This window comes from Rhineura floridana, chromosome 1 (genome assembly GCF_030035675.1).
Source record: "Rhineura floridana isolate rRhiFlo1 chromosome 1, rRhiFlo1.hap2, whole genome shotgun sequence".
Classification (NCBI taxonomy): Eukaryota; Metazoa; Chordata; class Lepidosauria; order Squamata; family Rhineuridae; genus Rhineura; species Rhineura floridana.
In genome coordinates this window covers 112,083,846-112,096,463 of record NC_084480.1, presented here as the reverse complement: position 1 = coordinate 112,096,463, position 12,618 = coordinate 112,083,846, and the positions used below count along the sequence as shown (strand labels likewise).

At 41.1% G+C, this 12,618-nt stretch overlaps 1 protein-coding gene across 18 annotated transcripts in view; it reads left to right on the top strand.

Annotated features, from left to right (window-relative positions):
• Positions 1-12,618, top strand: part of PTPRD (protein tyrosine phosphatase receptor type D) — a 2,140,456-nt gene that overhangs the window by 2,115,937 nt on the left and 11,901 nt on the right. For all 18 annotated transcript variants that reach the window (XM_061629619.1, XM_061629614.1, XM_061629634.1 and 15 more), the window contains one exon: positions 7,025-7,150. In XM_061629619.1, the coding sequence (XP_061485603.1) occupies positions 7,025-7,150 (126 nt within the window). The remainder of the gene's footprint in view (positions 1-7,024; positions 7,151-12,618) is intronic.

Genomic DNA, 12,618 nt, shown 5'->3' with positions numbered 1-12,618 from the left:
AGGAGAGGGGATGGGGAAGGAGGGGATGAGGAGGAGGAGGGCACACATGTTTGATTATTTGCTTGCATATTGAGTTCAATGGGATTTACTGCTGTGCAGTCATGCTTAGGATAGGTAAAACTGACCTGGGGGAGGGGCAGGCAGGGGGAGGAAGGTGGATGGGAGAGGGGGAGAAGGAGAGGAGGGGAGGGGAGAGGAGGGAAGGAGATTGGGTGAGTGGGCACTGGGCAGAAGGAAAGCCCGTTCCTTTTCAGAAGAAAAAACACATTGTGAACAGTATCATTATTTCTCGGAGTTACCCCCACCATTTTATTCTACAGCAGACACAGTTAGTCTTCCACCCAAATTTAAATCAAAGCTGTCCCTGGCCACATCCACACCAGACATTTATTATATAGCTACAAGAGAGGCTGTATACTATAGTCAGCATGGATTTTTCACATTCTGCAATGTTAAATTGAAAATACCCCCATGCCATTCTGATACTTCCCATAAGCTCATTTCAGAACAAAACCTTAAAAAATTCATAGTCCTGAACTCAGAAATGCTTGCTTAACAACCCTCTAAATTTTCATGGCGATACATAAAACAGAGAGAATCGAGAGTTCAAAGTATAAAGAGAGAGAGAGAAAAACCAGACCCCTTTTGGACTTTTTTCTCTCAATTCTCATAATCTGTGATTAAATTAATTAAAAATTAGCCATGTTCACAGAGTACCTGTAATCCTATTATTGACCTTGCCCCATACTCACCCCTTCATCTTCTGCCTGCCTTAAAAAAAATGCCTGGCTGTTTTTTAATTAATTTAAGAAAGTTTATATTGAAGTCTATTATAATGTCAGGCATGCTCAGTAAGAACCAGTGTTCTAAAAGCCAGACTCACAGCTGCTTCGCATCCCTAATCAGGGGGCCAGTCCCACACACCAGACCTTTATTTCACTTTAGACAGTCATGGCTTCCCCCAAAGAATCGTGGAAAGTGTAGTCTGTGAAAGGAGCTGAGAGGAGCCTCCTCTTCCCCTGACAGAACTCCAGTGGCCAGAGTGCTTTAACAGTCAGCCGCTCTGATTGAAGCTGTGTGAGGGGAAAAGGGCGTCTCCTAGCAACTCTCAGCACCCTTCACTAACTACACTTCCCAGAATTCTTTGGGAGAAGCCATGACTGTTCAAAGTGAATTAAAGGCCTGGTTTGGATGTGGCCAGGGACAGCTTTAGTTTCAATTTGGGTGGGAGGCTACATGTGCCTGCTGTAGAATAAAAAGGTGGGGGAAACCCTGAAAAAGAATGATGCTGTTCACAATGTTTTCCTTTTGGAAAGGAAAGGAGCTTCCCCTCTGCCCAGTTCCCATTCATCCAATCTCATCCCCTCCCTTCCTCCTCCTCTTCCTTCTTCTTCCTCCCCTCCCTGTCTCTCCCCCAGGTCAGTTTCACCTATTCGAAGCGTGATTGGAGAGAGGCAGTGTGGTGTAGTAGTTAGAGTGTTGGACTGTGACCTGGGAGAGCAGGGTTCAAATCCCCACACAGCCATGAAGCTGACTGGGTGACCTTGGGCGAGTCACTGCCTCTCAGCCTGAGAGGAAGCAATGGTAAAACCACCTCTGCATACCATGAAAACCCTATTCATAGAGTCGCCTTAAGTCGGAATCGACTTGAAGGCAGTCCATTTCCATTTCAAGCATGATTGCATATGAGTAAATCCCACTGAACTCAAAAACCATGCAAATGATCAAACCTGCCCTCCCCTCCTCCTCACTCCTATCCCCCTCCCTCTTGCCCCTTCCCTCACCCTTCCTTCACCCTCCCTTCCCCTCCCCCATCTCCCTCCAATCCCGTCCTTCCCTCCGCCCTCCCCCTCCTCCCCCATGATCAGATTTACCTATCCTAAGTATGATTGCACGGGAATAAATCCCATTGAACTCAATAAGCATGCAAATGATCAAACCTGCCCTTCCCTCCTCCTCCTTCCCATCACCTCCCTTTTTCCCCTTCCCTCCCCTTCTTTCACCCCTCCCCCTCCCTTTACAATCCCCTCCTTCCCCCTCCCCTTCCTGCTGCTCCCCTCTTCTCCCCCTTCCTCCTTCCCTCTAGTCTCCCCTTCCCCTCCTCCTCCCCAATGGTAATTTTTACCTATCCTAGCCATGATTGCACAGGAATAACTCCCACTGAACTGAAGAAGCATGAAAATGATCAGACCTGCCTTTCTCCTCCTTCCCCTCTCCTCTCCCTTCCACCTCTCCTCTCCTCTTCCTTCTTCCTCCTCCCCTGCCCACTCCAGTTCTCCCTCCCCATGGTCAGTTTTACCTATCCTAAGCATGATTGCAGGGGAGTAAATCCCACTGAACTCAATAAGCATGCAAATGATCAATCCATTCTCAGTAAACTTGCACAGGATCCCATTTCTTACCTCCTGGATTAAAAAGCAGAGCAATTCACTAATAGGCAAAAAATCTTGTAGTTTAAGAATGTACCTATAGCCCACAGATATTTCTATCAAACTTTAAAAAGCAGGGAAATTGGGCAGCTATAATGAATGCAACAGGGGAGCAGGAGACCTAACCTCCTCTCTGAGATATTGGACTGCCCTACAAATTGGTCAAAATGCAAACACAATTTGGGTTGGTCTTTCACAGTCCACTCCACTTGCTGTGTAGCTTGAAAGAATTTGGTAACATGCCTCTGAGCATATGGTGAGCGGCGGCAACAGTTTTCCAACTGGCTGGGAGATACACAAGCGCTTTAAAAATGTATTTTTTTTTCAAAACGAAGATACTTTGATTTGATGTCTTTGTATCAGTGACAATACTTGCAAATTCAGAAGAGCTCCTTGTCTAAATTTGACACAGAGAACCTTAAGATACAAAAAAGAGTTGCTTTTATCAACTATGTAAGTTCTGTGTGAAATAAAAATGCTAATCCACTTATTTATTTATTTATTTATTTATTTATTTCCATTTCTATACCGCCCTTAGCCAATGGCTCTCTGGGCGGTTCACAGCAAGGAATAAAATACAATACTATAATTATAGTTTATGTTTCTTCAAAATACATAGGGTATGGGGCTGTATTTGTGATATGCGCAAACAAAACACATGTATGTTTTCTTTTGGATTTATGGAAATTCTTGAACAATCACCTAATAGTTTTACTGTTGCTTCACCATCTGAAACAGTTAATTACATACCTTTCCTCTATCTATTTATTCCTTTTCCTTTTAGTATGTATTGGTGGGTCTGTAGAGAAATCCGATGATGCAGAGAAGAAATGCAAGGCCTTGAATCCTTCAGCCAGATATACAAGCACCAGCCAGGTTACATTAGCAGAAAATTTATGTATTTTTTAAAGCAGAGATGACCCCATCAATTTAGGTTACATGCCTGGCTGGACTACATCTAGTGAAGTCCATCATCATAAACATGGCCCTCCTTACGCTAAGTGCATCCGATCAGAGGCAGCAGCTCTGAGCACTGCGGCCTGCACAGAGACAGTCCAACAACATTAGCTGCACCCTTAGAAACTCCAACTCCCAATGCAATGAAATAATGGTTTGTTTATTTAAACCATCTTATGCTTCAACTACGTCTCCTCCCATAAGCCAAACGGAAGAGCATCACTGCAACCTAACCGTTTCCCAAGGAAACTAGGCCTTTGCCGTTAAATTGCATGGCTTTATTACTACAGAGGAGAGTCGCCTCCAAGACAAATGTTAATAAACTACCGCGCCGACCTCTAAAGCGTTTGCTCAAAACACCCCTTTTTTTGCTGGGTAAACAACAGCAAAAACCAAAACCGCCGGCCTCGCCCTTCATCCAACCTTGCCAGTCTCGTTCGTTGCCCCTCACAGGCATCCTTCCCCCTCTCCGAGCCTTTATTTCCCCCGAAGCCCTGGTGTCCCTCCCCCATCTTCCCCTATTGTGCTGTTATTCTTAAGTATACTTAACCATAGAGGTGTACTGATTTGTTTTTTGAAAAGCTATATGTATTTATTTATTTATTTATGTATTGAATTTCTTAGTCGCCTGTCTGGCTGGCTATCCAGCCACTCTGGCGACGTACAAAATAAGCATACAGATACAATAAACATTAAAAATCTGGACACAAAGATAATAATATTTATTCTTTAGCTTTATGATTTTGAAAGTAAACACAGTATTATATTTTCAGTATAGATGGATGATAAACTATTAGAAGACTGGCTAAAAGTTTAAGTCATGCCTTTTTAACAAAAGCTTCCCAGATTTCATTGGTACTGTTCTGTTCTCTTCTCTTTTGTGTTTCTGGCAGTTTGCTTACAGCCTTAAACATTATCATTATTATGCTTCCTCAGATGTTTGCAGTGGAATGAATCAATTATCAATAAGAGCATACACTATATACTAGTAACACATGTACAGTATATGGCTATCTTGACTCCCCCCCCCCTGAAAAAAATCCCATGAGCTCTTCAACCAATTAAGAGTCTTATGCAACTGGGCCACATCATGAGATTCTCTGCATTTTGCAAAAGTAATGAGTTTCTAGTCCTCAAGGTTGTTAAAAAGTAACAGAACCTCTCCCCCTGCGTGTGCCCCATGCCCTCCTCAAATCTGCTCCAGATGATTGGGGGGAAACCAAGAACAGATTTAGAGGGTGCAAGTTCTATTGCAGAAGTATAAATTCTTGTGCTTAAAGAACACATTTACATCACTCTACACTGGCTACAAGCCCAAAGTACTGAAAGGCTAACCACAATGGGTGTTAAAAGTTATAACGTGAGATAGGGAAATCCTTTCTCATCACAGTATTTCACACATATATAAAGCATTTGCTAGCTTTATTGTGGAATACAATCACAGAGAGAGTTGAAAACAATCTTTCTCCAAGGGGAAAAAAAAATGGATAAATGCAGTGATAGGACAACAGTGTTCAGGAGCTGTCAGAAGCTATAAGACAAAGAAGACGGGAGCTATGAACATGGAGACTAGAAGAGTCAAGAACAGAGCTTGGAAAAGTTACTTTTTTCAACTACAACTCCCATCAGCCCCAGCCAGCATGGCCACTGGATTGGGCTGATGGGAGTTGTAGTTCAAAAAAGTAACTTTTCCAAGCTTTGGGTAGGGAGAATGAGTCTAAGCAAATCAGAGAAAGGCAGTGAGAAGCAAAAAACACAAGCAGAATCAGGTGCCATTCAGTTTAAGAGCAGTGACTGAATGCAGCTTTTGTTGTGTTCTGGTGCCCTGGACCAACTAGCCAGCTGTCCTTTGTTGCCCAGGACACAGTGCGGAACTACAAGCCCTTCAGCAAAAGAAACACGAACCCAGAGTTGTTTGCTAAACACAAAACCTTTATCCAACACTCCAACAAACATTGCTTATCTCCTATTACCCCCCACACAAACTGTTCAGTGCTTGTGGGCTTTATGCCCGGCCAACTGATTAGCCGCAGCTGTGTGGCCTTACATTGTTAACCCCTTCCTACCACGGGGAATGTTTCTGCAACAACCCTCAACAGCTTTGAGGGACGAGGGGGGCTGGGAAGAAAAGCCAGACGAAGAAGCCAAGAAAGAGCAGGGATGAGCTTTTCAACGGATGTTTATTCAGAAGTATGTTCAAGGGGGCTTATTCTCAGGTAAATGTGCAAAGGAATACAGCCTTACAACTAAGAGTGGTTTTGAAGGGATAGGACAGCTTAAAAAAAAGAATACATACCATTTGTAAAGCTGTCATACAACACTTCATAATCACGTAGGTGGAGAAGTAGGTAACAATGCTAGCATCACATATGTGTTTTTGCTTGGGGAAGGGGGATAAAGATGATTTTAAGGGTTAGCAGTTCAATGTGACTCAAATAAAAAGATACCATCCCTCCAGAATGGTGCACGTCTGGCAACTGTGATTGGCAGCCCAATCTTATCCTCCACCCTCTGTCCAGTGCTGGACCAGTGAGGCAGAGCTGCCCATGTGCAACTTTCAGTTGCCAGTAACATTTCTCTAAGCTCCTATACTACAGGTCTGCAACAGTGTATTGCGAATCAAAATATTCTGGTAGCCTTTAGGATTAACCCAGAATCTAGAAATAAGGGCTAGGGACTGTTTCCGAGACTAAGGCTGCTGCTCTCTCCACATGTGGCTGAGAATACTTCCAGTCTCTCTGCAAGGGGATGAGGTACCTCTTGGAGCAATGATGGGAATTCCTGTGTCTCTGCTGTCACCAGCTCATACGATTTATGATACTAATATGAGGAACAGTTATTAGTGTTGTTGTTATATACCGCCCCATAGCCGAATCTCTCTGGGCAGTTTACAACAATTAAAAACATTAAAAACAAATATACAAATTTAAAAAACACATTTTTAAAAAGCAATTTAAAACACATGCTAACATGCCTGGGAGAAGAGGAAAGTCTTGACCTGGCGCCAAAAAGATAACAGTGTTGACGCCAGACGCACCTCATCAGGAGGATCATTCCATAATTTGGGGGCCACCACTGAGAAGGCCCTCTCCCTTGTTGGCATCCTCCGAGCTTCCCTCGGAGAAATAGAATAGTGAGAATTTTTTCTTTCATAACATTAGAAAGAAAATTAGAAAGGAAGTTGCCCAATATGACAGTAGATTTGAGACAGTGAAAAGATGTTATTTATACAGTCTAGGATTAATGTGGGGAATTTACTGAATTTACCATCACAAAATGTGGTGATAGCTATTATTAGATAACCTTAAAAGGGGATTACACATCGTTATGGAGGACAGATCTATCAATGGCTATTAGGCATGGTGTCTAAAATGAATCTTGTGTCTGAAGGCAGTGTGTACCGCTGAATACCAGTTTTTGACAAGCAATGGTGTCTGATGGTCATTGCTTTCATGGTCCCTGTGGGATATAGCAAACTAGCTTTCCTATCTCATAGGAAACTCGTAGCTTATCATGTTTTCAAGGCTGTGTTCTGGACATATATATTGGAAAGCACCCAATATCTTTGGAAAATAGAATGGGATAAAAATCTAAACAAACAACAAACAACCAATACATTTTATATTTTCCCCCTACAGGAAAAATGTCACCAGTACTGGCCAGCAGAGCGCTCAGCTAGGTATCAGTATTTTGTGGTGGATCCCATGGCAGAGTATAACATGCCACAGTATATCCTAAGAGAATTCAAGGTCACAGATGCCAGGGTAAGTTCAAAAAAACCAGCTCCAATTGCTTTATACTTCAAAGTGATCCCTCTTTGCTTTTATTTTTTCCTCTCCATAGTTCAGAGCTTGGCTTCCTAATACACCCAGCAAACAAATTGTGTCTTGGTCTGAGACCTACCTGTGAGTTTTAGCCCACACTGCTCCCCAGAGGAATAGAGCCCCCCTTGTTGTATTTTCCATCCACATCCACCTTCATGGCTCAAGCCAGCAATAGATCAGAAAGAACTATGTAGTTCTTGGTACTGACAGTTATTTTAAAATATGACATATTTGTCAGTGAACAAATATTTCACTTTGTGCTATTATGGTGCTTCCCCTGTTTTTATGAAATTGTACCCCAAGAGCTCTCATTAGTAAGATAAATGCATATTATGGATCATGCAAAAAATAAAATAAAAATTAAAGGGATAGATCCAGACAGAAATCAGTAGGGCCTAATTTAGTGATGACTTACATAAGTTCTATTGATTTTAGTGGGTCTGATTTAAGTATGACTGAGTGTGGATCCAACCAATGTTTTGGACTGACACACATTTAAATGATTAGAAGACTAAGATTCTGTTCACCTTTTTACCCACTCTGTCTGTCTCCCAATACTTTTTAAAGGAATTGTCTTCACTTAAGGCTGTAAATATGTTGTTGTTCTGCAACAGCCCTTTAGGTCGTGTGAGCTTGAAGGTTAATGTGGTGTGATTTAAAAACTGCAGAGCAAATAGCATTTTTAAGGGAAGCTTGACAAGCTTTCCACATTATAATTTGATTCTTGGCATAGCTTATTTCTCAGCATTCTAATCTGTCTGCAGAGAAGAGCTACACGGCCATGACCCTGACTGGCTAATTTTCATTTTGCATTTCTTATCTGAACAGCTGAGTCGGAGGTTCAGCACTGATATAAGATTAACTGTATATAAACATCTTTATAGGCCTGGCTCTAGCCATTTTCAAGCTGTGATATGTGACACTTCACACTCGATGGCAGGATAACCCCCCTACACGTCTCCATTTTTGGAAGCCCTATAGCAGTAGCATTGATTAGAGAAACTCAGCAGTGTTGCACTCACAGGGGACAAAATGTCTGCCCATTAAAAACTCTAGCTTAGCTTCCTAAAATTCTAGCCTTCCCTCTTCTCAAAAGGATTGCTGTTTCTGCTGTTAAAGGTTGGCTCAAATAAAAGATAACGGAGAGACACAGAGAATGTAGCCATATGGGAAAGTTTCCAGATCCACAAGTTAAATCATAGGAAACTCGAGTTTGGCTGTGCAGAATCTAATTGGAGGCATAGTGCTTGCTTTAGCCAGAGCTAGGCACTTTTGTGTACATTGTTCTTAATGAGAAATATTTACAGTTCAATCATATCCATGTGTATGCATTGAGTTCATTTTGAGGTAGGTAGGTATTAGAGTGCAACCTTAGGCACCTGCTTAATTCTTCCATTGAAACCAATGTACCTTAAAATTGCTTAACTTTAGCAAGAATATGTCAATTGTTTGGATCCAGACTCTATCAAAAGTACCATGAGTCACACAGAATATTTCTGCTTTTGAGATTACAGTCCTATTTACTCTGGAAGTAAAATTAAACAGCACACACCTCTGAGTATCTTGAAGAAATTGTTGAAGTGAATTTGTTACCATTCAGTAATAAGGTGCCAGGCTTTCATTATTCTGCTGTTAAAAGTTTAGCTATACGAATTGTTGTAATGCCAGGCACCATATGGTTAGGGTCAAGTATTATAATATTTCTTCATTTACTAAGATAATGTATATGATGCATTTTGAACAACTGAAAGGTGCTACATGAATGAAAAGTATTGTTATTACTTCTATTGCTAATAATACTTAAACTGTGTGCACAACTGACATTAAAAGTTATAGACAATCATTGAGAAGACAGTTGGCTGGATCATAAATTCACCTGTGCTCACTTTCAGTCCAAGTTGCGAAGGCTGGGGAAAGTGTTTTTTTTTTTTTTTCTGACACTGATTGCAACCCTTGAAACAGCCACAGAATGAGTAGGCACAGCAAAGGTAATCTCAATACCATAACAGTGGTCTGTTTACAGGACATGAATAAACTTGGCAATATTTTATGATCAGAAAATGAATCAAGGCATACAGATTACCTTTCCCATGTTGCAAATTATAGGTATAACAGCTTACAAAAAATAATAAATGGTGTGACTTACTTGCATGGAAAATTGAGGGTAAACAAGCCGGTGCTTAATCCAGATGATACAGAGGTCTGTGATTGGGGAACCAAATATTCTGGAAAGAAGTTTACAACTGATCTGAGCTGGGGTAGCATTACCTTTGAAGGACCAAGTTCACAGTTTGGGAGTTCTCCTGGAGCTAACTGGAAAAGCTCATGTGGTAGTGGTGGTAAGGAATGCTTTTTACCATCACAGTGTCACCGCTAGCATGTCAGTTTATTTAGAGAAGACGGACTTTGCCTCAGTTATCCACTGACTGGTGACATTGAGGATTAACTACTGTAATGCCTACCTTTAGCTTAAAATGGTGCAAAATGTAGTCATCCAGGCATTGGTGGGAACCAGGCAGACAGAGCATATGACATCTATATTTTCTGCTGCATTTCCAGACCCATTTTGTAGTGCTGGTATTGGCCTTTAAAGCCCTAAATGGTTTGGGATGTGGTTACTTGAAGGATCATCTTCACCATGTGGGATATTGAATCCCTGGAAATTCTCTTGTATCCTATTCTGTCTTTCCAAGCCCCCCCCCTCCCCGCAGTAGACATTCCCCAAGCAGTTTCAAGCCTATCTTTGCATAAGGGCAAGAAACATAGCTTTTTAAACAAAGCTTTTCTGAAACCAGATATTTGTTCCAGTGTTGAATCCTGCACATATTACCATCACCTGTGCTTTTTCTACAATAGGGATTGTCAACCTTTTTGGGCCACTGGGTACATTTGGAATTTTGAGAAACTCTTGTGCACACAGTCACAAATGTGGCTGCTATAATGATGTGGCAATACACAAAATGACTGCCATATCTAAAAGAGCAGAATAAGAGACAGGGCTACACAATGGTGCAGACATGCCTCCCATCAATGAGAAAAAAAGGCATCTATATTAACCACTACCATGCTTGCTCACAGAAAGAAACTCTTTGCATCCTTCCTTTATTCAGAACAGAAGGGAGGGAGAGTGTCTTGTCCTGATATCCAATAAAATGTGGGCATGTTTTAGGCGGGCTGGTCAAAATAGGAGAAGCCAAGCCCATTCAAACAGGAACTGAGAGTGAAGAGCAGACATATCCTTGTGCATTGTTGATTTTTGAGGGGATATTTACTAAGACCTTTTGCAGGCACCATAGGAGGTACTAGCGAGTGCATTGGCATCCATGGGCACCACATTGGCAACTCCCCATTCTACAGCATATGCACAGATCTGTAGGGACATCCTTCACAGACTTATTAAAACAGGATCCCCAATTCTCAACATATACAAAGAAAAATTAGTACAACATTCATATGGTCATGTTACTACTTCTGTTTTCTGACATTAAAAATAGCAACAACGTCATGTCACGAAACTGCTCACTTTTTTTCCTTCAGAGACAATAACTGAAGAATCTTGGTTGGTGAAAGTGACTACATTATTCCTACCTTCCAGTATGAATTACAGTATAGAACTATAGAACTATAGAAATACTATAGGAAAAGTATAGACATGCCTCATAATGGCTTCCCACTCTCTTGCTTTACACTTACATCCTCTGTTAACAGTCAGGGTCAACAAGATGGAACAGTTGCACCCAGTGCTTCCATAGCAATGATGTCTGCGAGAAGTGTGTTTTCTATACTGTGCATAATATCTTCAAAAGGCATTTGATTTTATCCATGGCAACAGGCAAGATAAAAATCCAGATGGTCACCTAGTTCTTGGGGCTAGACAGAGAATGGAATCAGTTAACTGTTTTGCTCAGACAGCTGCCAAAAGGTGTGTGTCTGCGTGCAGTGAAAATAGCAATATTTTGTTGTTGCTTTGGCTGTCTATTGAGGACATGGCCTTGTAACTAAAAAAGCTAAACTCCTTTGTAGCTGTTGAGGATACGATCCAAATGTGTTAATATATTCTTGGCATTCCTTTGGTGACTGCCAGAAGTGAGCATCTCATTAAATTTCAGGACAGACAGTTCATCATGCCAGCAGTGTGAGAATGGCGTTGATTTGCAGGCAGCTTTGGGGCTAGCTAACTGCCATCATCAGAGTCTTTATGGTGTCAGGCTTAAAGAACATGCAAGTTATTAAAGCAAGATAGAAATGTCTTTTATAGACTTTCATGCTGGCCTTTTGTGGCATGTAGTACAGGAATTTTTCAAAGAACGGTAGGCACTAAGTTATTAACCTAAAATACCTTGAGCAGAAACATATGCCATTGATCTTTCAGTTGACAAAATTAGCATGCCATGACCCTAAACATTTCTGCTGGCACAGTTGCTTGAAGTGACAGTATGATGCAAGTACAGAATTGTGGTTTGTAAGATAAGTTGTTGGCATAGGGTTTACAATCTGTGTTGCATGTCTGTCTCAAGTAAATTGCTGCTATTTCCTCTTAAGTAAAAGACACTTTTAATGAAGCAAAACCACTCCTTGGTTCAAGAGCATCTCAGCAGAATGTTGCAAACTGAATAATGGCTCCTCTATCTTTTGAAAATTACACACATGACTCTGGTATTTAACCACTAAGTGTTTTAATCAGGCAAAAGAGAAGTCACTGCTATTTGAAATACTTAACATGAGCAAAATGAGTTCTAGGTCTATATCAGGGTAAACCAAGCCTATAATTTTTCATTGGGCTTTGCTGATTGTAAATATCCCCCTCTCCTATAGACATTATTGCTGAAAGATGTACCTGTAGAATTTAAATGAAAATGTACTTGAGGAATAACACAGACTAAGTTATCATTTTTGTTTGGGTATATTATTTTAAGCAACCTATATTCATCTCCATGTCAAGGCAATCATAACTGAATGCTTTGGTGGGGTATAATTATTTTTTCTTCCCTTCAGCTCCCAAGCTGCTTTATTGGAATTCCCATAATCATTGAGGTTATTCGTTGGTTTCATTCTGCAAAAAGTGCCATTTTAAGATATTGGCATTTGGCAATAGCTTTTCCCCTCCTCTTCTCCTATACAGTTATAGCTTAAAGGCACGGTGACACGGCATCTGCTGTTTCTCCTACCATGGCAGGAAAGTAGGTATGTTCAGGAAGTGTGAGGTATCCAGAAGGCATGAAGGTTAACAACAATAGCTCAATTTGTGTTACTTCTATTAAATATCACAGCTTATGCAGATTGACAACGTGCAAAAACAAGTAAGCACAGCAGTTATGATCACATCTTTTGGTTATATGTTGCATTGTGTTCTGCACATACATCGACAATTTACATGTCAAGCAAGACACAAACACAAAAGATGCAAT